This window comes from Nothobranchius furzeri, chromosome 2 (genome assembly GCF_043380555.1).
Source record: "Nothobranchius furzeri strain GRZ-AD chromosome 2, NfurGRZ-RIMD1, whole genome shotgun sequence".
NCBI classification, from domain to species: domain Eukaryota; kingdom Metazoa; phylum Chordata; class Actinopteri; order Cyprinodontiformes; family Nothobranchiidae; genus Nothobranchius; species Nothobranchius furzeri.
Genome location: NC_091742.1, coordinates 44,957,586 through 44,984,698, shown reverse-complemented (window position 1 = coordinate 44,984,698; position 27,113 = coordinate 44,957,586). Strand labels below are relative to the sequence as shown.

The 27,113-nt window shown below is 43.2% G+C and overlaps 1 protein-coding gene across 4 annotated transcripts; it reads right to left on the bottom strand.

Moving 5' to 3' along the window:
* Positions 1-1,434: 1,434 nt before the first annotated feature.
* Positions 1,435-21,934, bottom strand: rnf44 (ring finger protein 44). 4 transcript variants are annotated; one of them, XM_054737216.2, is made up of 11 exons: positions 21,795-21,934; positions 17,893-18,085; positions 13,613-13,835; positions 13,273-13,440; positions 12,792-12,965; positions 12,542-12,703; positions 7,990-8,105; positions 3,067-3,154; positions 1,799-1,920; positions 1,624-1,723; positions 1,435-1,540 (listed from the first exon to the last, which is right to left on the bottom strand). In XM_054737216.2, exons 2-11 carry the CDS (start codon positions 17,997-17,999, stop codon positions 1,478-1,480), a joined length of 1,323 nt encoding a protein of 440 aa, XP_054593191.2. In that variant the 5' UTR covers positions 18,000-18,085; positions 21,795-21,934; the 3' UTR covers positions 1,435-1,477. The 4 variants fall into 4 exon arrangements, with proteins under 4 accessions (XP_054593191.2, XP_054593194.2, XP_054593192.2 ...); XM_054737219.2 differs by having other exon boundaries at positions 13,321-13,440; XM_054737217.2 differs by lacking the exon at positions 21,795-21,934 and adding an exon at positions 20,340-20,479.
* Positions 21,935-27,113: the final 5,179 nt, after the last annotated feature.

The window sequence follows — 27,113 nt, the reverse complement described above, 5'->3', positions numbered from 1 at the left end:
CCCACGGCCAAAGACCTGGCCCGCTACCGGACTGTTAGTGCTGCCACGCTGTCCTTCAACAACAAAACCAATAAATAAACATTAAAAAGGAAGTGGAAATGACAAAGGATTCTCAGGAATCGTAACAGGTTTGTGCTTGTCAACGTCATAAAAAGGCAGATCTGAATTCTTTAACAGTAGGCTATATGTGTTGGGTTTGGCTCACAAACAAAGAAATAAAAAGCCCAAGTCTTCCTAAAAGGGAAGCTGATGCTCGTTGGTTTTAAACTCTCCACTCGCTGCACATATTGCTTTCTGCACAGGCCTCCAGAGCAAAGCCTTCAGACGAGGTTCCTCCTCCTCAACACAGCCAGAGAGTAACCACATGCTAGGGTTTCCTGCTCATAGTGCTTTTTGGATGAGCAAGTAGTTCTTTTTAGTTGCGTGCTTTTTTTTTACATTTCTTTTCTTCTACACGTGAATCGTTTTGGTGGCAATGCTTGATTTAAATATTGCTAGTCTGAATCAACAGTTCATGCAAATCCTAGCATGCTGCCCTGTATCCAGTGGTTACACAAAATGCATTGGCTCCGTGAACAGGACACACACACACACACACACACACACACACACACACGCGCCAGAGGAACAATGCTGACGTGGAGGGCGGATGTAGCACTTGTGCAGTTATGGCAGATGACCTCAAAAAGACGTAGTTCATCACTGCATGTGTACAGATATGTGATCCAGAATGGACTGGAGGGTGGGGGTGAGAAGGTACCCTGCAGCTGTGTGTCCTGACATCTGCAGTCCGTGACCTCGGGCTTAACACAGTCTGCATGTGACCACAGACAGTCACACTTTCACAATAGCATTGGCAAAGTAAACAAAACAACAACAACCTAGGAGTAAAACTGGTAAAAGAATCAATACGTTATTGCAGAACATACAATATTAACAAGTCACTTTGCCCAACAACTACACAAGCATGCATCTCTGATGGTTAAGCTTCTCCAAACACAGACACCCACACCAAAGTACTCCTAATATTTTTCTGCTAATTGCACAAAGTGTCCAGCCTAATATCCTCTGGGCTTCTGACTCCTCCAATCCAAGGCCCCCTCCCTTTTTGTGTGTCAACACCACCATCCAAAATAATCCAAAAAGAAACCCTGTAAACAAAAGCAGCAAATAATGCATTGTAGGGGAAATCTTTGGAATCTGCAACACGGGGCAGAAGGAAGTGGCTGGCGAGCCCAGAGCTCTGGCTCTAGGCTGCAGTAGGCAGTGGGTTTCAGGACACGCGGATAATGAAGCACAGCAGAGGTACGACACGCTCCAGACACAATCCTGGGCTGCTTTTTGTCTAAGGAGGAACAGGAGTGGTGGATTGGTAAGCTATGTTTACTGGAGGACGCAGGTTATGTGGCAGGTGTCCCCAGCACTGAGACATACTCTGGTGTGTGCAGCTTTTCAGTTCAGCACTCAGAGAAGGCGCTCACTCCACCTCCCGGTGTACGTCCGAGGCATCAGCTCGACAGATAGGACAAGTGCGATTGGTCTGGAAGCGGAGTGGAAGAACGTGTTAGAGCTCGGTTAGTACGGAGGTGCTCTGATAGATGTAGATGAATGAATAGAACTTACCTTTAACCATTTATCCACACATTTGGCGTGGAACTCATGGTTACAAGGTAATACCCGAAGTAGCTGCCTAGACTCAAAGTCACTAAAGCACACAACACACCTGTGGAGACGAAGCAGCACGTTATCATGAGACGGTGTGCTTCATGGTGTGTTAAGTACATATGAGCAGGCTTACAGCGTTTGTTCCGACAGATGATTTTCTGAGTTGAATCTATAGGATGGAAGCTGCTCTATATCTGCTTTTGTGAGTCCACGTGGTTTCGCCTCACCAAGTCTTTCTGCCAAGTTCAGCAATGCCTTGAAAAAATGAAAATACTACATGTCAGAACACAGACCTCATCCTTTCTGCTTCGACACTTTCACAAACACTGTGTTTTATGTCTGAAGTGGAGAATGAACAGCTTTCAACAACGGCTGCTTTGTGATGTGGTGATGAGAGGAAACGTCACAGACTTGTAAAACTGAAGGGGTCATAACCGAAAGGAAGATGTGCTTGTCTGTGCCAGCTCGTGTAAAGCCCATCTTGACCCGCGGAGAAGATTGTTGGTTTAGTGTCCAGGAAACAGCAGACAGCGCCTCGGCAAGAAGAAGCTAACAGTTAGCGTTAGCAACTCCACCACACAGAACTCCAGACTTGTGTTCTTTTTGGAGAAAACATCCGTGTTGCAGAGCAACTTGAGTCAGTGGTAGAGTTGTGTTGCTGTTAGCCAATCAGAGGAGAGATGTCCAAATATCAGGAAGTAAAAGTAAACCCACCCCCACGGCACACGGATGGGTGCACGCGCGATTTTTACTCATGATGAAACAGCACGAGGTGATCAGTGAGGTAACCTGTGCGCTCACAGAAACAACGCAGCACAAACGCGGCGGTGTTGCTGCACATGTTATCAGACTCTGAACCAGGAAATGGCTGCATGCAGTGAAGCAGAAGGTAGAAAACTCCAGAGCAACCAGTGACTCCACCCACTAGCCAATTAGCAGCCAGAGTCACAATGTGGGCCCGACCTAGCCTTGCCAGGTACCCCAATAGAGCAGGGACTAAACATTGGGGATAAAGTAGAGGAAAAATACCAAACCGTGCCCTTGAGAACGGTGGACGGGTGGAGCTGCATCAGTCCCAGTTACTCTGAGTAGTTCTCTTGGAAAACTAGCTTTACTCGAGTAACAGGTGCGGTGTACCATCTATCTTTGCCTGCTCACTGATATGAGTTAATACTGACAGACTCCAGACATAGTAGCCTCCGTTACCGTAATACCTCGCTACTGCATGTGAGCACAGCCAACCTGTGGACTCCATCATGATTTATTCTCTTTTGCCCGGGAGATATGAATGTCGCAGTGAATGATACAATATGGTCCACCTCCAACCTTTGCAACACTTTTAAAATGAGGGGAGAAAAGTGTCCCAGTAATCTTTTGGCAACCAATAACATCGTTACTAACTTCATAGTTCTCCATCTCCACATCATCCACATCCAGGTCTAGGCTGATGGCTGGGCCCATTGCTGTTGGAGGCACAGGAAGCATCGACCTGAGCAGAAGGACAGAAATAACCCTGATGTTTGAAACAGCAGAACTAACACGTGTACTTCAGATGTTGTAGATCCAATAAGCAGTCTGCGCAGGTGCAGAATAATCAACGCATTGAGAAGCAGGCATAAACCATTATGAATGGTTGAAGAAGCACGCTATCAATGATTACACTGGAATCACATCATGTCAGTAGTGGTATTACATGCCCTCCAGATGGTGTTGCAGGACCGAGCGCTGGAGTTCTAACCTGAGACCAAACCTGAACAGAGCTCCCTGGCGGAGCTGAAAGAGAAGCCTAGTTCATACTTCTCTGTCAGCTCCACGAGGGAGAGACAATTTACCCTCATACCTCTCCGTCTCCTGGGGAGTGTTGCAAAGCAATTCCCCGCCAGGACAGCAGAGGGCGTAGCGCTGTTCTGTGGTATCCTGTCATGTATCGGTCCAAGATGGTGTTTATATTGTGTTTTTTGTACATAAGAGACTTTTTAACACAGACAAATTTGTCTCTCATCCTCCTCCTCTTGCACTCGGCACTTCTAAACCCACGTTTCCCGTCACACTTGCTGCGTATTATTTTCACTCCTCCAGTCACGGGTGAATAAAACGTTTATACTTTTAGAATTTGTCTGCGAGGTATTCTTCAAGCTGCTCCGTTTCTGTCGCTAGATATCTTCGGCTCTCCATGTTTTTGAGGGTGCTGTCGATGACAGCAGCGTTCTGACCAATCACAAGCTTGCATTCTCCGCCTTGTTGTACGTATGTTTAGAAAGGAGAGCTAGGCCCAATCTCAATACTCGCACTGCGGACTTCAGCAAAGTGCACTTGTGGAAAGTGTGCAGCAGGCTTCGAGTGCGTAGTACACAAGTGTGCAAATAACTGCAGAATTGAGACAGGGAGCATTGCGTCATCGATTGCAATGCATGCTGGGATGCTGTTACTTTTTTCAAAAACCTTTATTAACAACTTATAAACAAACAGCCAAACAGTTATTTGAAATAAATTTACTTTTATTGCTGCCTTGTCTAAAAGTTTTAGAGCATCAACTAATTGTCCTAAAATTAACAAATTTCATTAGAAAATACATTTTTTCAGAGAAGGAACTTGAGCCTTTTCTCCTGCAGCAATGACTTGTGGGTAATACCTAGCCTGGCCTGCCAGACTCCTCCTCTGTTTAATTCTGCACAGAGAAAGGCTCTGGGAACTCTCCTATTCAAAAAACCCCGCCCCGTGAGAATTCTAACCGAGCCAATCAGCGCTGAGTAGCGTACATCACACACCGTAACGCCGAGTTTGTTGAACATGGCGACTGAAGCGAAGTTCGCTGCGGCTCTTTCCTCTGTTCTAAATGACTTGGACACGTCTTTAAAACAACAAGTAGAAGCACTAAAAGCCTTTCTTGTAAACAAAGAAGTTTGCGCTGTCGCCAGACGCCATTTTTGACTACAGCTAAAAAACTACAGCGTCGGAGTTCGCTGCAGCTCTTTCCTCTGTTCTAAATGACTTGAATGTCCTTAAAAGGAACTGCGGCTACGAGGACGTGTGTGCCCTGATAAGCCACAAGTGTTCTGTTGTACCAAACTATGTTGTTAGAAACACACAAAATGTTGCTGTTTATTTATAAATCTGTAATATTTAGTACATTTCTGACATATGCAGGACGCCATGTTTCCGCACCAATGCACTCTGGGGGCGAAGACGTTTATTGGTTGTGCTTGGAAGAACAGCTATTGCTGCTTTTGGGTGTAATTTCCAGTCAGAGGGCAACAAGGGGAGTGATGTGAGTTTACAGCTTTCCCACTGGCAAGAAGAGGAGAAAGCAGTGGGAAGATGCCTGTGGACGGACACAACTTCCCAAAGATCTGCAGCTGTGTTCCTAGGGTCGGGCATCGATTGGAACCAGTTCCAACTGTTAGTTTTTCCCAGAATCGTTCAAAGTTTCTAGTTTCGATTCCTAGAATGCTGACGGAAGAGGAATCCGCGGCCGATCTCCGTGAAAAATAAACGTGATCTGCTAATTGTGATCAAAGCTTTTCAGAGCCGATCACACCAGCTGTCTGTGTGCAGCACGAGTCCCCCTCCCCCCACCCAGATATAAACAAACATGTCTGCTAAACTTTTACTCCGTCATGTAAACGTTAACTCCTGTAGCGTAGAGGAAACGTGTTAAATACGTCAACACAGTGGATTTAATAGAAGCTTTAAAGAACAAACTCTGGACAGTGTGAGGTGAGTTTGTCTCACTGCAGAAATAAAACCACACACGGAGCGTCAGCAGTCAGACGCAGCCGCTCAACAACACATGTGTGTGTGTGTGTGTGTGTGTGTGTGTGTGTGTGTGTGTGTGTGTGTGTGAGAGCGTCAGAAGACTGAACAATAACCTGTAGAATAATTCAAGTCATCATGCTAGAGCAGCTTCTCTGTGGTGGACCACACCAGCTGCTGCCACAATAAATAATAATAATAATAATAATAATAGTAAATAACATTTTAATTTCCTTTCTGAACTATTTCTGTTGAGAGTTTTAATGTTTAAACCTGTTAGATTGTTACTGACAGCAGCTACGTTTAAGCTTCACTTCCTGTTGTGACTGAACGCTGCTGCAGCATGGAGGTGTAGTTCTCAGTCATCCTGGACATGATCATCCTGAGAGTTTTAGCTGAAAACAGCTGGACGTCTCTGGATATGTTGGAGACATTTAGCCTCTCATCCCAGAGGCTGCTTCCAGACTTTGGTTGTGGTCTGAAAACAAACACACTGGTTGTGCTGCAAGTCTTTTTCTTTTGTTCTCCAAAACAGGTTTGTGTCTAAATGAAGGTGATGTTGTTGTTCATAGAGTTAAAATTCATGTTGAAGTTAAGATTATTTCATCAAGTAGGACCTGTGGTTAGCTGGCTCATGTAAAACATGTCATGTCTTCAAAGAATCGGAATCAGGAATCGATAGGAACCGGAATCGAAACGAGGAATTGGAATTGTTCAAAATGAAACAATGCCCAACCCTATGTGTTCCCAACATTTTCTGCTGATGCGTTTGAGGCTAATAGTCGACCACGACTACTTAAAGAGCTCACCAGAGCGGCTGGGTGTAAGAGAAGGCAGACACTAAATGCTTTAGCGACCATTTTCCCACACAAGGAGCCTAAACGCCCTCGGAGAGACGAGAGACGCTCCTGCAGCTGCCACTTCTGTCACGTTCAGCCACCCATCAGACACGCCCCTCGTCACGCTGAACATTCTCCTCTCCCGTCAGTAAAACCAGCAGCAAGTGTAGCAACACAGTGTTGTCCACATATATAATACCTGCAACACTGATTAAAGGTTCCACTGAATATCCTGATCATCTATGAAGCACACGACAGCTCTGGATGCTGAAATTCTCCTAAATCATTCATCATTGACGAAGTTTGATCACACGATAGCTTACCGTTAACTTCTGCTGACACAAATGTGAGCTCTTAACAACAAACACTCTCTTTCTCGGTTACCATGGAGACGCATTTGCTGCACACACCACCGGTTCTGTCCTGCTCTCGCTTCATCCCGCCCTTCCTGCTCTTCATGTTGACGCTGGTTTTGTGAAACATGGTCAGTGATGTCATCATTAATGTTTCACTCTGGTTCAAAGTGAAAAGGCTGAACAGACGACACGTTGATGTCGCTGAACAGCCCCTACAGGGTCCCAAAGCCGCCGGTGCACCCGATGTACAACCATATGATGTCACTACCCAGAGTGCATTGCAGCGCTAACAACAACGGCGACCTACGAGTTACAATGTTTTTAACAAACTTTATAAAAATAAAGAATCAAGAAGGTTTTTTACACCATTTTAATATAACATTTATCTTTTAAGAACCACAAGGTTTGTAACCTGGGTTCCTTTTAAAACCACAACAAGTAGAAGCGCTAAAAGACTTTCTTCTAATAAAAAAGGACGTTTGCGCCGTCGCCAGACGCCTTTTTTTTACTACAGCTAGAAAACTACAGCGTTGCACGGTATAGCCGGCATTTCCATCTTATTTCTGATTGGTTATTTTTGAGCTGCCTAGTCCCGCCCCTTATGTGCGTCTCTGCCTGTGAGTTACCAGACTCTCTCTGTGCAGGCCAGGGTAACTGTTTACACCCATGAACTGATATGTGATTCACAAATATTTGATTAGAGTTACTCAGACACTAACAGCTAACATATGGATTTTATAACCTAAATTAAAGGCAAGAATTTGACGTGTCCTATAGGCTTTCAGTTCTTTTAAGGTTTTGTTAGCATCTGCAGAGCATGCTGTTCCACAGCGTGAGATGGTGAATGAGGAATCAAGACGTTTTACTTGATTAAATCTTCCTAATGTTTTGTACTGGTCCTGCCTGTTGTGAATCAAGAGCTTTTTGGGGGGTGGTATGTTGTCTCAAAGCACATCTTCTGTTTATCAATTAAAACAAATCCATATGAAATAATCATGATGCATCGAGATATTGAATCAAATCGTTGACCCAGTAATGGTAATGGGATCATGGGACTAAAGAAGCCAACATGCCTGCACCACTCTAAACTAAAAATGTTTGTCATGATATCGATGAATCACCTACTAGACATTCAGGTAAGTAGCTGCATCAAGACACTAGAGGTGTGATGAATCTTCATTAATCTCACAACTTGGTTCGATTACATATATTGAGTCCACGATTCGATATCTCGATGTATCGTGATTATTTCATCTGGATTTGGAAAACCTTGAGCAACAGAAATGCTTTATTATCACCTGTGCGTGTGTGATATGTGACATCCCAATGTAATCGACATTCTCTGCAAACAAGCTGCTTTCATTGAAAGTACTCACAAGAAGTAAGGGAGGAAGCCTGGATAGTAGGATGGAGGTGGAGGAGGAGGGGGGAGAGGCTGCTGCAGCCGAAACCTCTGACCGTTGACTCGCCGCGGCAGCAGGTGGGGATATGGCTGAAAGGAGAGATGGAATAACTACGATGCACTTGCATAAAACAGAAATCTGCAGTGGTCTTGTGTTGGGACCATTTTAGAGAGAATCATTCATAACTTTTTCTATTACATATAATGTCTTTTATAAAACTAATGTGAAATAGCCTTAAAGATGGCTGTGATGGAGCTGTGCTGAAGGACAGACAGCATCACGAGTACCAAGTGTTTGTGCTACTCTTAAAGTATCTTCGTTATGTTTTGGTAAGCTACGAGTATGTAATGTTGATTAACGGTGTCATTCATCACGGACTGATGCAAAAACTAGTATCAGTTCCCAATTAGAAAATAACATTCACACCAACTGCTACATCTTTGTCATTAAAGCACTGATGAATTTGTGAGCTAGAACTAAAGCCAAACAACATACTGATACTCCGATCTGATCACGTGATCGGATAATGCTGATCATCTAACAGCATTGTTTTATTCCAGTCACATCTAACTGAGCAGTAACAAAGTCCCAATTTATGTTTTCACCTTTCATTAAAGAGCACGTAAAACCTAAACCCACCTTTAGCTGAAGAACCGTGTGAACGCTGTAGACACGTGTACTCGTTATTACGGCATTTTAGGGCATCTGATTTAAAATTTAAAGAATGGATTCACTCACTTAATCAATACATTTGCAGAGGTTTCTAGAAGGAATGGATGCCATGTGAGTCTGGGGAAAAATCTCAGACATGCCTGTTTCAGGAAGTACGATTCAGCTGGAGGAGAACAAAGCCTCAGACGGCAGCAGTTGGAGTCTCATTTCCCAATAATCGGCCATCTCCTCTCTGATTGGATAAGAGCAACACGACTCTACCACTGACTTCATTTGCTCTGCAACGCTAATGTTTTCTCTACAAATAACACAAGCCTGGAGGAGTTCTGCTGTGTGGTGGAGTTGCTAATGCTAACAGTTAGCTTCTACTAGCCGAGATGTTCTCTGCTGCTTCCTGGATGCTAAACCAACAACAGCCTCCTCTGTCCTGAAATGGGTGAGTCTATGAATGTTCAGTGACAGTGTGATGTAGATCTGTCAGGCTTTTCAATCGTAGAGTTTCACTGTTCACTGTTCTATCAGAGGCTAATGCAGGAGGTAGGTGTAGGAGACTATTTTCTTGTTCAGCCTGCCGCTCAGAGTGACTGATTATTAGGGATGTCCCCATCAGGTTTTTTTTGCCCTCGAGTCCAAGTCACTTGATTTTGAGAATCTGCCGATACCGAGTCCCGATTCGATACTTTCGATACATTAAAAAAAAAAAAAAAGGAAGAAACTGTTCCAGAATGTTCCTTTTTTTGATTTAATTGTATTTTGTAATTATATAATATTGTAATTATATTATAATTATGTAATTACCTTTTTATTTTAATGTTTAACAACAGATCACTTCTGTGAGGTAGCTTAAACAACCAAGTAATAAATAACATAAATTCTTAACTTTTGGACTTTATTGGAAATATAAAAAGTCTAATATAAAAACAGATAGCAATTCAACTTAAAACACCTGGCAGGGGTCTATTCTGCCTCGGCCCCCAAAATGCTTAGATACGTCCCTGGGCATGGGACGGAGTTTTGAAGATGATCTGAATTATCAACTATATAAATACTACATGCTGACAAAGTATTGCTTTATACAGGTACACACGTGTAGTGGGAACAATCTACCCACATTTAATTGTTTTAAGAACTTTGTTTTGTTTTCTTGGTTTTTATTTTTCCATCTTCCTGTCCCGTCTGTCTCTGATCTTCCTGTCCCGTCTGTCTCTGATCTTCCTGTCCTGTCTGTCTCTGATCTTCCTGTCCCGTCTTCTCTCATCTTCCTGTCCCGTCTGTCTCTGACATTCCTGTCCCGTCTGTCTCTGATCTTCCTGTCCCGTCTGTCTCTGACATTCCTGTCCCGTCTGTCTCTGATCTTCCTGTCCTGTCTGTCTCTGATCTTCCTGTCCCATCTGTCTCTGATCTTCCTGTCCCGTCTGTCTCTGATCTTCCTGTCCCGTCTGTCTCTGATCTCCCTGTCCCGTCTGTCTCTGACATTCCTGTCCCGTCTGTCTCTGACATTCCTGTCCCGTCTGTCTCTCATCTTCCTGTCCCGTCTGTCTCTCATCTTCCTGTCCTGTCTGTCTCTGATCTTCCTGTCCCGTCTGTCTCTGATCTTCCTGTCCCTTCTGTCTCTCATCTTCCTGTCCCTTCTGTCTCTGATCTTCCTGTCCTGTCTGTCTCTGATCTTCCTGTCCTGTCTGTCTCTGATCTTCCTGTCCTGTCTGTCTCTCATCTTCCTGTCCCGTCTTCTCTCATCTTCCTGTCCCGTCTGTCTCTGATCTTCCTGTCCCGTCTGTCTCTGATCTCCCTGTCCTGTCTGTCTCTGACATTCCTGTCCCGTCTGTCTCTGACATTCTTGTCCCGTCTGTCTGTCATCTTCCTGTCCCGTCTGTCTCTGATCTTCCTGTCCCTTCTGTCTCTCATCTTCCTGTCCCTTCTGTCTCTCGTCTTCCTGTCCCTTCTGTCTCTGATCTTCCTGTCCTGTCTGTCTCTGATCTTCCTGTCCTGTCTGTCTCTGATCTTCCTGTCCTGTCTGTCTCTGATCTTCCTGTCCTGTCTGTCTCTGATCTTCCTGTCCCGTCTTCTCTCATCTTCCTGTCCCGTCTGTCTCTGACCTTCCTGTCCCGTCTGTCTCTGATCTTCCTGTCCCTTCTGTCTCTGATCTTCCTGTCCTGTCTGTCTCTGATCTTCCTGTCCTGTCTGTCTCTGATCTTCCTGTCCCGTCTGTCTCTGATCTTCCTGTCCCGTCTGTCTCTCATCTTCCTGTCCCGTCTGTCTCTCATCTTCCTGTCCTGTCTGTCTCTGACATTCCTGTCCCGTCTGTCTCTGATCTTCCTGTCCCGTCTGTCTCTGATCTTCCTGTCCCGTCTGTCTCTGATCTTCCTGTCCCGTCTGTCTCTGACATTCCTGTCCCGTCTGTCTCTGATCTTCCTGTCCCGTCTGTCTCTGATCTTCCTGTCCCGTCTGTCTCTGATCTTCCTGTCCCGTCTGTCTCTGATCTCCCTGTCCTGTCTGTCTCTGACATTCCTGTCCCGTCTGTCTCTGACATTCCTGTCCCGTCTGTCTGTCATCTTCCTGTCCCGTCTGTCTGTCATCTTCCTGTCCCGTCTGTCTCTGATCTTCCTGTCCCTTCTGTCTCTCATCTTCCTGTCCCTTCTGTCTCTCGTCTTCCTGTCCCTTCTGTCTCTCGTCTTCCTGTCCCTTCTGTCTCTGATCTTCCTGTCCTGTCTGTCTCTGATCTTCCTGTCCTGTCTGTCTCTGATCTTCCTGTCCTGTCTGTCTCTGATCTTCCTGTCCTGTCTGTCTCTGATCTTCCTGTCCCGTCTTCTCTCATCTTCCTGTCCCGTCTGTCTCTGACCTTCCTGTCCCGTCTGTCTCTGATCTTCCTGTCCCTTCTGTCTCTCATCTTCCTGTCCCTTCTGTCTCTGATCTTCCTGTCCTGTCTGTCTCTGATCTTCCTGTCCTGTCTGTCTCTGATCTTCCTGTCCTGTCTGTCTCTCATCTTCCTGTCCCGTCTGTCTCTGATCTTCCTGTCCCGTCTGTCTCTCATCTTCCTGTCCCGTCTGTCTCTCATCTTCCTGTCCCGTCTGTCTCTGACATTCCTGTCCCGTCTGTCTCTGATCTTCCTGTCCCGTCTGTCTCTGATCTTCCTGTCCCGTCTGTCTCTGATCTTCCTGTCCCGTCTGTCTCTGACATTCCTGTCCCGTCTGTCTCTGATCTTCCTGTCCCGTCTGTCTCTGATCTTCCTGTCCCGTCTGTCTCTGACATTCCTGTCCCGTCTGTCCCTGATCTTCCTGTCCTGTCTGTCTCTGATCTTCCTGTCCCGTCTCTCTGATCTTCCTGTCCCGTCTGTCTCTCATCTTCCTGTCCCGTCTGTCTCTGATCTTCCTGTCCCGTCTGTCTCTGATCTTCCTGTCCCGTCTGTCTCTGACATTCCTGTCCTGTCTGTCTCTGACATTCCTGTCCCGTCTGCCTCGCTGAGTCTATATAATAATACATTATGGGTAGGAACTGGATCTCTTTGTGCTCCTTCTGGGTGTTTAAACTAAGGGCATCAGGGGAGCCTGACAACCTTTAGGAGAACCAAGTTGCTCTCCTGTAATTTGAACCCAGTATCCAGTCCGAATCGGGGCTTGGAACGGGAAGTAAAGCCCGAGTCCTGATCAGTCTGAAACCACGTGATCGGGCCGATTTCCGATCATGCGATTGGATCAGGACATCCCTACTGATAATCAGAAATAAGATTTTTTTCAGTGTTCCACACCTTTAACACCCCCAGCTGTGAATGTATGTCACTGACTAAGTGTGAAATGGGCCATGGTAAAAAAAAAAGTTCAACTGGAAATAGAAATGTGTAAGTGGGTTATCTCACCACTCCAAAGGGAAGCTCCTGATGCAGAGGCTCTTGAGGAAGATACTGTAGGGGCAGTGAAAGAGGCAGCGCTGGTTGGTGATGAGATGGAGGGTAGGAGAAGGTGCCTAGTGGGTGCTGGTCTCCTCTTAGGTCAACTTCATTCTCTACCCTCTGTAGAGGCTAAGGAGGGAGACATGAGAGCTTGTTGCTAGATGATTTTATGTGCCCAGTGTTTGTAGGAAACGTGAGTCTAATGTGACAAACTCACCATGCGTGGGTGCTGAGGCTGTAAAGGGACAAACTGGCTCAAAGGAGCAAGGTGCGGCGGCTGGTGTGGAGGTACCGATGGGGTCGGGTGCAATACAAAATGTTCGCTGGAGATCAGCGGCGGAAAGGCTTGATAAGACACAGGAATATGCTGCATGGTACATGCCTGAATGAGCTGAGGGGAGAAGACAGCAACAGAAGAACCGGCACGCATTTAATCATACAGAACTCACCTGGTCTAACATTCACAGTAATGCTTTAACAGCAGCATCAAAGCTAATCAGTTCATCAAACAACAGTATCAGCACAACACGAGTCTGGGCCACGACACCCACGTTTCCACAAATATGAATTTCCTCAGAACAATCTATAGTTTAGCTGATATTAACACAGACACCAAGCTTCCTATCATGAACAGTGACAGACTGCATGGCTGCTACATAGAAGCCACTGACATTTAAGCTCTTCCTTTTTAAACTCACAGGAGGAGGAAGGCAGCAGAGCAGAGAGAGCTGTCCGCTGAACATTACCGAGCATGCTGGGAGCTGCTGAGTGTTGCACCCTGGGAGGGGCTGCCCGGTGTGGATGGGGAATCCATGGGTCGTCACCGTTGTAACAGTGTACGATATTGGAACGGATCCCTGGTGCATCTTTTGAGATTAGAAGTGGATGGAGAAATGGGGTCATTTTAAATTTGCCAATAACAGAAGCAAATATGTTAAAATAGTACTGCTAATGGGAGCTATCGCTAGATCTTACCAGATATTGTTACGTAAAGCAACGGATCAGAGCAGAAAGCAAGGCGTGCATTATTAGTGGTACCTGGTCGTGTAGATCCACCATGATGGGGCTCTGCGGGGGCAGGTGGGCAGCAGGGTGAAGCATGCGGGGTGCTGTGCTGGTGTGGCTGTACTGCCTAGACTCATCTAAAGGAACCTGTTGGGGATGTTGGGAGAAAAGCAGTTGGTGGAAGTTCTCATCCTGGACCGAGGAAGAGTGCAGCACAGGCCTGTCTCTTCTTCCCCACTGGCGTCTCACGGGTGTACTAAGAGGTTGCACAGAAGAAAGGGTACACAACTATTCATTAAATAATAGGAAGTAAAGGCATACTTTGCAACTTTCTCATGTCTTTAAATCCTTTAACTGAACCAGTATCAGCTAAAATGACCATTTACAGGGTTAATGAAAAGTCTCTCAACCCCCTACGCCCCCTTGTGGCCAGAATACCACACTTGCAACTTCCGAGTATCTGCACCGCTCCCCTGAAGTCTCATAAAGTCACGCTTTATGGCAATCCATGTTTACACCTCAGAACAGACAAGTAATTAAAGTAACGTGTTCATCATGGCAGAACCTCAGAAGGGACAAAGGAAACACTCATCTGATGAAGCTAAAAAGAAAAAGAACGTCCGACCACAACAAGGTCAAACAAGGGTAAACATCGGGAGTTCTCTGAATCATAAGAGCTCAGAGATAAATTAGGATTGAGATCCAGGGTAGATGCAGGAATCTCAAACTTCAATTTAAAACTTTTTCAAGACTTTTTAAGACCTTGTAAAAATAAAATTACAAGTATCGCAAAGAACTAATTGTTAAACACTCATATTGTTTTTAAATACTGCATCACTTCATTTTCCACTTCGTGTTGGGTTACGTCACATCCAGGACAGCGAGGCTGTAGCAATAACACGTAAAGCCACGTGGTACTAAAATGCTAACCGTGCGCATAGAAGAACAAAATATATAGATTTTTTGTTTACATGCATCTATTTTTCATACCCACGAACTCCGAGGCTGTGAAAAAAGTGACAACTAAAATAACTCCCCTCAAACAAGGTCCTCGCGTGCTGCAGGTGTGCATCTATTCTACAGTGGGTTTTCTAGTGACCTCTGACATTGATATTCTTTTATTTTATTGAGAATATAAAAAAATTATGTGATGTTTTTGCTAAATGCAAGCAGTTTTCTATCAGTCCTACTGTTCAAGAGAGCTAAATCTAATAAACTGAAATAACTAATCACATAATGATTAGGGATCATCATATAATAATTAACTATTATTATGAGACTAATTCACTAAACACCAAACATAAAAACATCTGAAAATATTCCAAATGACTGTAATCATTCTTCAGTAGGATGAGCAGATCCCACATGTGGGACAGAGACTGCTCACTGTGGGACGCGAAGCTTCAACATAACCAGATAAAGTTAAAATGTTTCTTTTCTTATCTATTCTGCCTTTTATCTCGAACATGACTGTTAAATATACATACACTTATTATATAATTGATGTTTTATATATTCTATTTCACTGAAACTTGAACAAGCAAACAGCAAAAGCTTTAATGCAGTTTCTCAGTTCCTCTCCAGCTACCACAGCTTAACTCAGACTGGACCTTCTACAGCGGCTCTGAGTAACTTTAGTTACAGTTACTTTAAACAATCAACTGATTTTATAAATATAGACAGGCCCGCTATAAAATAATGAAGGTTTAAGCAGCTTTTTAAAGTTTTCACTGAATATTTGTGCTGACTTTCTACAACAGAATGATGGTAAAAGTACCAGAAACATCTTTTTTAATGTTTATTTTCCACTAATAACATCTCATTAAGAACAGATCCATGCTGTTTTGCAAGTTTGTCTTCTTCTTGATTTCAAATCTCTTTTATAACATGTAGGGAAGACGTGCCTAAAGGGTTTAGCCTGAATGCACCTGAAGCAACAACCGCAGCAGCTTGTCTGTCAGAATCTTCTTAAGGTTAAGATGGACCTGTCTAATTACTGGGAAAGCGGTTTTTCACCAACAAAAGCCTCGGGAAACACCCGTTGGGCTGAAACAGAAAGGAGACAAATCTGCTAAAGTTCTGGACAGAAAACTGACATATCTGGAGGGCATTTTGATGATTTTACGAAATTTAAGCTCCAGCCGCAGCGAGACGTTGAAGCGACAGTAGTAGCGGCGCCGTGATACCAGCAACCGCAGCGTGTCTTCCCCTAGCTGTCTCTGCGACTGTGATTGGTCAAATGGCGACTCATGACCCACTAACAAAGATGGTTTGTGAAGACGATGAACACTCCTTATTTTTCTGAAACTGATTCTTATGAGGAGCGACTGAAACCCGACCAAAGACTCACCTTCCCTAAAACAAAAACTCTTGATTCACGTGAACGAATTTGGTTTCATAAACGACAATTTTCGCTGAAAAGCGTCAAGTTTGCAAGTATGAGACGAACGTATTTTAAAATCACGTCAATACGAACCAAATTTAAGACTTTACTAAATCGATTTAAGACTTTTTAAGGGTCTTAATTTTCCTTTCATCAAATTCAAGACTTTAAAGACTTTTTAAGACCCCGCAGCTGATTGAACATGTAAGTAAAATTTGACATGTTTGCTTGAGCATGTCTGAGATTTTGTTGGGTTTGTAATTGTTTTCATATAGGTTTATCAGGCGGTAGTGATCAGGTCCTGTTCCGTCTCCCTAGACCCACATTTAGATCTCTTTATTGCAAAATAATTTTTGTGTTTGCCATTTTCATGGGTAGCTCATCTCATCTGCTACCTTTTGCAAGCCCACAGAAACCATGGTCTTACTGGTTCCTAGGTGTCCCTCGCTGCACTGGAGACAGCCAAGTGGTGCTCGCTGCAGAACCACAAAGGCGGAGCTGCACCAGAAGGCGGAGCTGCACCAGAAGGTGGAGCTGCACCAGAAGGTGGAGCTGCACCAGAATCAGCCCCGCCCATTCCATCAGAGTCAGTCCAATTCCTTCCAGTTGTCAGACTTGATAGCATTCTGGAACCAAAGAGGGTGTTATAGCTAAAAAATGCAAGATTGAGGACGGAGTTGAGAAGTTAATTGAACAGTTTTTGTAAAGGTTCCATATAATTGAAAATCTAACTTTTGGAACTTTTAATCATGTTATATTGTCATTTCCTCATAAGAAACACGCCAAAGCAATTTTTAGCCTCATTCATGCATTTTCCTCCCATCTCAGCTTCAATTTGGTCTCCTCCCCCGAAGCGGGTCTGGTCTTGGTTCTCAAATCTGGATATTCTGTGAATTTTCTGACAAATTATTTCTGAAATGACCTCTACTGAGACACCGCCGAAAAACCATACATCCCATCTCAGAGACACACTGGGAAGCACAATTAGATGTAACGCCGCATGAGTTATAAAAGATGTGGTGGTGTAGTGGTTGTGGAGTCAGGTTTACATGCAGTTTTGTGCAGGTTCGCCTCCCATTACTGTAAGTTTTAGGTAGTGTACAACCTCTTTTCTTCATTTCTAGCTACACTTGCCAGTACTATGTTTACAACAATTTACTGGTATACAGTTTAACATATAATGACTAATGTGTTTTTTTTATTTATTTATTCGTTTATTTAGCCAGTGTGAGTCCATTTGTGAGCAGAGTTTCAACTAAAATGCTGTTTAGGAACGACCAAATTCAAAGAACTTTTACAGACATAAATATTTTGCTGAAAATAAACATTACAACTAAAATATAAACAAATTAAATGTTTCAGCTGGCTAAATAGATTGCTGACGACCCCACCGAGAATCGAACCAGCATCAGCTGAGGGGAAAGCAAAACTTAACTCAGACGATCTCTCCACTAGATTACCAAAGCCCATTTAAAAGTCTGTAATGCTGTTATACACCATTTGTGTTAGACCGGCTGTGGGCAGATATTTGCTGAAAGAAACCTTTTCATTTCGAGATATATTCAGTCTTTGTCATGTAGCAAGTTATATTTATCTTGTTTAATTGGAGCATAGAACATAGCATTAACGACTGTAAACTAGTAACAGCCGTAATTCATGTGGGTCAGGTCAGTTTGCGATAAAGTTGAAAACAAAAACGGAAGTCAGTGGGCTAGGCTGAGTTTGCGTGAATGGGCGGGGCTGACTCTGGTGCAGCTCCACCTTATGATGCAGCTCCGCCTTTGTGGTTCTGCAGCGAGCACCCTCTCGAGACAGCTGCTAAACTTGGTAGAAATCAGGTAAAAACTGTGATGCAAAACTGATGGTAAAAGTAAGTAAAAGTTCAGGAATCACAAAAAAGTTTCAAGGATATTGAGAGCAGGTGTTTTACCTTCTCCTGAGATGCACGGGGGCGTTGCAGGGATCTCCAAGGAACCTCCTTGGGTTTAAGGGGGCTGTTGGTGGCAGCCTATTTACTGCTATTTCCCATGGTCGCATTTGTGACGTCGTACAGACGAGTCACGTTCTGGGAAAGGAAACCTTATTGTGGAGGCACTTGTATGTTGCCTCTGATTGTCGTAACCCTGTGAAAACACAACCACAAGTTAAACCCAGCATGCTAATGAGCGCACAGTCTAGTTTATTTAGAAGTATATATATATATATATATATATATATATATATATCCAAATTACGGCATGAGTCGTCTCAAGGCACTTCACATAATGAACATTCCAATACAGTTCAGTTCTAGCCCAGTGAACTAGACCAAATTCTTGCTTTGCAAAGTTTGGTCTAGGAACGCTCCACTGGAACATCTGCAGCCCCTAGTGGCATTCTGGCTGGCCAATCACAGTTCTCTATAGGAGTTTCAAACACATAGAGCTGTGATTGGTCCATAATTGTGGGTCAATCACAGCGCTCTACCTGCTTTGTTAATCAATCACAGAGCTTTATCCGATTTGTGGGCCAATCAAGGCACTCTGCAACTGAGTGGAACAAGATGGCGACAGCTCATTTGAATGGCTTTTACATCAATTTTGGACTATTTGGACTGGGGTTTTATTAGAATCAGGAGCAGATAGATGTATATTAGTTTTTTTCAGAAAAAAAGGGATGTAGGTTTGCCTTCTTCAACAGTGGACTGCCTCGTTTACATCCGTTGTGGTGAGTACATCATGTGGTTCATTGTCCAGTAGCATTTGGTAGAACGTGCCGCATGACCGACAGCCGTCAATGGCTGGCTTGCCAAGCTAGTTCAGTTCATTAAGCAATAAGTAAAAAGTTTCCTATATAAGGAATCCAGCAGATTGCATCAAGTCACTGACTGGTGTCAGTCTTTACAGCAATCTTTATACTAATCAAGCATGCAGCGACAGTGGAGAGGTTTCAGGTGCCTACCTCCATTGGACTGTAGCATTTGTATTAACAGGTAACAAAGTTAATTAAAGTTGTTTGATAAGCTAGCATCTTGTCTTTATTATAGTTGGTCACACTTCAGACTAGAAGCTAATGCAGGGCATCTTACAGCATCCTGATGCAATAAGCTGTACTTGTATAAATGACATGATTAGTCAACTATTAAAATAGTCTTTTGTGGTTAGCCCTAATATTGTATCGTCTCCCCTGTATCGCATCACCAGAATTTCACCAATACACAACCCTAATATATAGTGAGAGTGTAATCTTCTGAGTAGAGGATGCAAATGTATCATGAACTTAGCTTAAGATGGTTTTTTTCTCTCTAGACGATAAATAAATACTGGTAATATTGTGGGTGATAGGATATGAGCCACCTCAACATAGAATTTAAATTATTGCATTAATTATAAATATATAATAAATAAAAGTGCCTGTGGGACATTAGAGACATATTTTCTTTAAATTAACTAACATATCTAGAAAAACGACAAGTATATACCTTTATATGCAGTAATAAGTGGCAAAATGTGGCAACAATGTGGATGTCTTTGTAATATATAACTTATTGTTAAGAAAATTGATTTATTTTATGTTACATTTCACCATTTCTAACTTAAAAAAGTGCAATTTATAAAAACAGGCTCCTAATACTGAAATAATGATAAACTATAGCCCCCCCAACCCCCTTCAATTAAATGTTTTGTTTTTATTTTTCATAACATATTCTGTCATAAGACAAAAAACGTGAGTTTCTAAAAATAAAATGATAAAATCCAAAGAGAAACAAACACTGAACAAGTATTTAAACTGATATTAGGTTGTATTTTACTGACATGTTTAATAACCTCAATATTTACAACTATAACTATACTTGTTAACATTAACTGCAGCACTTGTAAAAGCAATGTGTTACACACGATGAAACCATTGATCATTCATGACGCAAAGCCTCAACATTACCTGCAAATAGAGCTAATCACCATGTTACTACTGAATAAATAGGGGTCGCTGTGGCCTGTATGGACAAAAACATGGGAAGCCATGTGCTCAAGAGACAAAGCAACAACAAAAGATGTGGTATGATGGCTGGACCGCTCGCCATCCTACAGTTTAGCAAACCCCTGCACCATGACGCTATTTGTTACAAGAGTTAGATTAAACCGTGAGTGCATCTCCAATAAAATAAAATCTAACATACTATAGCAAGCTTTAGCTTAAATTGACCAGTAAACGTAACGTCCCCTACTGAAGGAGAGCTGCTAACTTTAGCAGCGCTAAGCTAACGCTTTGTCCAACACGACCAGCATGCTAATAAATCGTATATAGAGCAAAGCTTTCACAGCATGTATACAATATGAACGTAGCATAGCCACAAACTGGTGAAGCAGTAGGTTAAGAATTTAACACAAAGCTTACTTGGCTAGATTTCTGCTTCCTCGGTCATGGGAGTAAACTGCAGGTGTTTTATCCACCAAAATGCCGTGTCACATCAAATCACGTTTGAATAAAACCAAGTTTAACCCGACATAATCTTCCAACAGAAAATAAAAAGAGCAGGGGCAACAATTTACTACAGTCTTGTCCGAGAGCCTTTTAACAAGAATTATCCTCAACGGAACTGGTATTAGCTTGCTAACCGTTAGCAAGCTAATACGCTCTCGCCTGCTGAATAGGCTGTGCGTTTATTTAGTTTTTCTTTTCTCCGGTAAATCACACGAGAGCTGCTAGTTAACGACTGTGTCTACCTGAGCACACAACACGGTTAGACCTGACAAAAGAAACGCTAAAATCCCAACGACATTAAACATTCCTTGGCGCGTGTGTTTTCTTCAAATGTATTGTTATGACAAAACCACGCCCCTTTGAGGGGGCGACCAATCAGCGCGCAGCAAACACAGACGGCCGTCAACCAGTGTTATCAAAACAAGCAGCTCTTGAAGATTTTCTAACACATTAAAATCTACTTTAATTAGCCATCGATGCAGTTTTGAATCATCCCTCTGTTTGAGAGGGAAAAGTGTGTGTGTGTGTGTGTGTGTGTGTGTGTGTGTGTGTGTGTGTGTGTGTGTGTGTGTGTGTGTGTGTGTGTGTGTGTGTGTGTGTGTGATCACTTATCATTGTATTTTCCATTTCCTTTACATGCATTCAAGATTATTTACAACTTAAAACTGAGGGGAAAGAGGCTACTACATAAACATTTATAGTGTTGAAAAGCACAAATCTATTACAAAGCCTAAAACAGGATTGTTTTCATCGCTCAGGTGAATTTTCCACGTACAGATTTTAGTTTTATTGATTCCCAACGTCATTTAAATCACTTCTTTACATTTTTATTTTAGCCACAAAAAGATCAACCTACTGAATTACATTTTATTTTGTAGAAGACACTCCTAGGCAAGAGTGTGTGTATGATGATTCTCACTGGAGGCCACAGCTATACTGGTTATGTAATATTGCACTTGCACGAGGACCCCTCTGCATTTAACGACAGATCACTTACACATCATAATCTAAGTTCAGCTGCAAAATGTATTACTTCTGATGATGACCATAGTTTAGGCCTAACTGAGGCCCAAATCAACCTGTGAGAGTTACTAAGTAATAGTTTGATGTAGATGCTTCAAAACAGACACGCCGGACGTTCTAGTGTTTATGAATGCACCTACTCTGTGCACCTAAAACCCGAGGACAGGAGCAGTCGCACGCGGAATGTAAACATTACACCATCGCGCTCGGGAGCAGCAAAACAAGGAGGGGCTGTAGGTTGAGCAGGATGACAGCACCAACAAGCCGTCAGAACCACTTCCCACGAAAACGCTACACAGCTTTTGAGAGTGAAACAACAGCGACGTAAACAACTTGTGCATTTACCTGATTTTTAACAAGCAACCATCTGATCACTGATGTTTTTCTCGTAATGATCACATCTCGTCATGCTAAGCGGCCAGCTGTTACCGTGTGGAACATTCCCGGGTTTCACCACTGCTGGGGAAAAGGAAGGTAGCTAATGTTCAGCATCCCACAGGTTCACTACATTCCGCTCGTGCACGGTGCCAAAATATGGCTTTGAAACTCCACAGATTCTTTCCATTAAAGCGACGTTTTAGTTTAGGACGTTAAATCCAGCCTTGTACATGTTTGGGGTTTCTGCGGTTCCCCTCACACCCCCGTTAAAACGCTGTACAAGGACGGGAGAACGCGCCGGGCAGCCATATTTACCGTAATGGACAGAAAAAGTCGCAGTATACCTCCAAAGTACTGTTTAGCCACATTTTTTTATCCATAAACAACGATTTTTAAAAGCATTCCCTGTCTTTAATGTTTTAAAAACTGAATTTCAATTATATCTAAAGTCCCTGAAACACATTAACAAATATAACGAAAATGTTTATAACATATTAGCTGAACTTCCAAAAGAGACTTCCTAATTATATAATAAACGCCATACCCTCATTGGAAGCTGTGCTCTACTTCTTTATGTGTTTTTTCTCTCTTTTATTTTTTAGCTCATTTAATTTTGAATTACTAATGTCATAGCATGTTAACGTCTCATTTTGAATTAGTTTTTGGATTTAACATTTCCAAAATGTCATGTTTGTTTGTTTATAAAGTTCCTAAATAAAGTTCTTTTAAAAAAAAAACTCAAAGTTCAAGATTTGTTCCCAGAAAGGAGAGAAGGGATACAGACTTATCAGGCATCTTTGTCATCAGTGAAAAAAATGAGTGAAATTCTGCAACATTTTTTATTAAACAGCTATTTAAATGTAAATTATTTTTGTAAGGCGATGGGAAGTGAATCTTGTTTGACTGGTTGGGGAGTTGAAAACATGCCGATTGCTGCCACCTAGGGGCGATTCTAGGATCCGTATAGGTGAGCTGCCCTGCCAGAACTGTAAAATTTAATTAAGTACATTTAAACACTATTTCATTCTCAGAAAGAAAGCCCAAATATTTTTTTACAAATTGCAGACCAAATTTAAAGGGCTCTATTATTAGTGCTGAATAATCCAGTCCATGTTTGAAGAGTCCAGGTAATTAAAAAAAAGAGCACAATAAAGATGCTCAAGAAGTGAAAAATTGGTTGGAAATGTTTTTTCCTAATTGGAAATCAGAAACATGAACCAACTAAAGCTCAGTCAGAGAGATGAATAGCAGCAAAACGTGACCTCCTTTGTGGATTTCATTTGGGACTATGATACAGTTATTAGTGATTATCATGAAACAGCGTAGCAAGGATCTCAGGAAGGCAGCACAGAGTCCTCAGAGTCTGGTAAAGGTGGTGGAGGGTTGCTATCTTTTTGTGGATAAACATAACATTTCATCTATGTACTCTCTGGTTTTAATTTCACTAGTGTGTTACCAAAAAGCACATAAAGGGCACATTAGGGCAGCAGTAGCTCAACAGGTTGAGCGGGTTGGCCAGTAATCGGAAGGTTGCAGGTTTGATCCTGGCTCCGGACAGAGAATCATGCTGTTGTGTCCTTGGGCAAGACACTTAATGGGCCATTCCCATCTGTACCGGGTCGACCCGGGCCGGGTAGCCCCCAGTCGGCCCTAGCCTGGTCCGGTTGATTCCACACATCCTTGCCTTAAGCCCATGTGGGCTGATTCTACCCACCAATCAGAGGCTTGCTCTAATGGAAGGTGTGAATTTGCTGTCAGCAGTGGGTGTGTTGGCCCTGGTCAGCCTGAAGCAGACCCCCTCGAGAAGAGGGCTGAGAATGAGCCTTGGTTGGCCCAGAAAAATGCCAGGCCACCCAGATATGTAAACAACCTACGCTACCCGGCCCAGGCCGACCCGGTACAGACGGGAATGGCCCATAACCCACCTTGCCTGCTGGTGGTGGTCAGACCGTTGGCGCCTGTGCTCAGCATCCTCGCCTCTGTCACTGCTCCCCAGGGCAGCTGTGGCTACATCATAGCTCATCCCCTGTAGTGTAAAGCGCTTTGGAGTCCTTACTCTGAGAGGCGCTATACAAGTGCGGGTCATTTATCATAAAGTAAAACAATAAATAAATATTCTCAAATTTTAGCAGTTCCTGGACCCTATGAGATAGAAGTGTCCATGCTGCCACCCAACAGCTATGTGTTTAATATTTTTCTCATCAATCTCCATGTTTGAGCAGGCACCTTGCGGGGGTGTCCCATCGCTCCCTTGGAAGGGCCAAATGGGTAAAGGATTTCCACCCTGCTTGGAGTGGGATGGTGTTTTGGGCGTGGTCCAGATGCAGGATCATGGATATTGTTTGCTCCCAGCACCAAGTGGAGAGCCTTGGGACGAGGATGATGGCAGGTGCTGATCCTGACTGCTGCACTGATGGTTCTGTTTGGGAACCTGCTCCTCTGGCCTGGAGCGAGTTGGTCAATGAAGCCGCCAACTGGTATTCAAGCTAACCAAAACAGGCAGATTTTTACAGAACTACTTGGGTGAAAGTTCCAAGGTGGTGTTTTAATTTATTTTAAAGGTGTTCCAAAAGGACAAACAAAGTGCACCTTTCCAATAAACATCAGTGACCTGTTATCAGCTACGGCCCATACAGGCAACATCATCCCAAAAAGAGCTCGAGCCTCCAGGTCTGCCAGCAAGAGACTGAGGAGATGTTTCTTCTGTTCTTCCGTCTTTTGTTACAAACATACATGCTGACACCATCTTTGTGGGTTGGAGTTAATACTGAATGACAAAGACAAACCCAGCGAGTTGCTGTTCCAGAGCTCTGATCCTCCTCTGTGCCACAAACAAGCTCTTGTCCAAAAGTCCAAACTTAAGCCTGGCAGTCTCACAGAACAAGAGCTAATCAGTTCTTCTCTAGATGAGTTGGTTTAGTAGCTGGAGATCACGGACACAGCAGCAAATTAACAACTTCATATGAAGAATCTTTTGTCCTCTGCCTCTCTGAGTTGGAGCCTCCCCTTTATAAACATTACTGAGTCACATTAAAATGCATTTTAAACTCAGAAATCACCAAATTATTTCCTAAACTCTAAACATAGATCATTTTATTAAACCCTTTTTGAACTCTAATAATAAAACAACAACAATGAAAATAATAATAAAAATAATAAGAAGAATAAAAACAACAACAATAATACCAACAACAATAATAATAAATGGATTCAATTCAATTTTATTTATCGTCGTCTTCATCATCGTCTTCCTCTGCTTATCCGGGTCCGGGTCCGGGTCGCGGGGGCAGCATCCCAACTAGGGAGCTCCAGACGGTCCTTTTCCCGGCCACCTCCACCAGCTCCTCCGGCAGGACCCCAAGGCGTTCCCGGACCAGATTGGAGATGTAACCTCTCCAACGTGTCCTGGGTCGACCCGGGGGCCTTCTGCTGGCAGGACATGCCCGAAACACCTCCCCAGGGAGGCTTCCAGATGGCATCCTGACCAGATGCCCAAACCACCTCAATTTAAATCACGACAAGAGTCATCTCAACGCACTTCACATAATAAACATTCCAATACAGGTCAATTCATTAAGCCAATCAGTAAAAAGTTTCCTAAACAAGGAATACAGCAGGTTGCATCGAGTCACTGACTAGTGTCAGTGTCTTTACGGCAATCCTCATACTAAGCAAGCATGTAGCGACAGTGGAGAGGAAAACTCCCTTTTAACAGGAAGAAACCTCCAGAGGATCCTGGCTCAGTATAAGCAGCCATCCTCCATGACTCACTGGGGATCGAGAAGACAGAGCACACACACACACACACACACACACACACACACACACACACACACACACACACACACACACACACACACACACACACACACACACACACACACACACACACACACACACACACACACACACACACACAGCAATGTTTCTATGGTTATATTGTGATTTCTTAGTAAATATTCTATTTGGTGAAAGATAAACTTTATTGTATTTATCCTAGTGAATCTATAATTAAACGGATAAACTAGTAGTAACACATCCAACGTCAAGGAAAGCAAAAAGTTATTATCAGGAGAGGGAAAATGTTTAAGTGGTTAGCAGCAGTGTGCTAGACGATGGCCCCCTCCATGAGGCCACCACAGCTCAGCAGAACATCATTGTAGCTTCTTCTGGGGAGAAAAACACTTAGAGAAAAAATAAAGTTAACAGCTGAAATAGCAGGTAATAATACAGTTAAAGAGCAGATTGTAGAAGAAAGTAGTAGAGTGTGAAAAGTGGTCAGTGTATCCTCCAGCAGTCTAAGCCTATAGCAGCATAACTACAGAGAAAACTCTGGATATTCTATCCTATTTAGATGTAGGCATGTTGGAGGCAGGGCAAGGGAGAGCCGTCTTTACCGACTGTACACTCCACCTCCCTCTACTCCCCCACTTGTCCACATCTGGGCTAACATCAGATTTTAACCATAGGCCCTATCAAATAAACATGTTTTAAGCCTATTCTTAGAAGTAGACAAGGTGTCTGCCTCACAGACTAAAGCTGGGAGCTGGTTCCACAAGAGAGGAGCCCGATAGCTAAAAGATCTGCCTCCCATCCTTTTTTTAGATATATGGATCTATATTATACAGTATTGTTTCCTAGGAACTCAAAGCACTTTCCTTTGTTCATGCACTCACACATTCACACACTGCTGATGCCGGTGAGCTACTATGTAGCCACAGCTGCCCTGGGTCTGGGTCTGTGGACAATTGTTTCTGCTAAGTCCATCCCTCGTCCCTTAGAGACACTTGCGATCTCCAGTGAGTGCAGCGCTCAGCGTTAGCCAATTGTTTTTGACATCCACTAATGAACATGTCAGTTACAAAGCTTGTCTAGGACACAAAATGGCCCAGGAACCATTTTCCTGTTATTTATTCTGGCAAAAGTTTGATTAAAAAAAAACATTCCAACACATCTGAAATCAGACAAGTCATTTTCATCCCTGATGTCTTTGTGACAGAGATGTTCTCATTCATTCACACAGGGTTGTGTAAAATGTTGAAGACAAACACTCAAACTGTCCAATAAGACAAAGAGGAACCTTGTAAGCATGAAACCTTCAGGACGGTTATTTCTTTGCTGCTTCCTTACTTCATCATGTTTCTGTTTGAAGGCCATCAGCCAATTTATTATGAAATGAGTGTAAAAGACATCATTTTAATCTATTGTCATCTATCAACCTTTCTGAAGCTGAAAACAGCAGTTTCACAGCTTTATCAGCTGGTTCCATTGAAAATCACTGAAAAA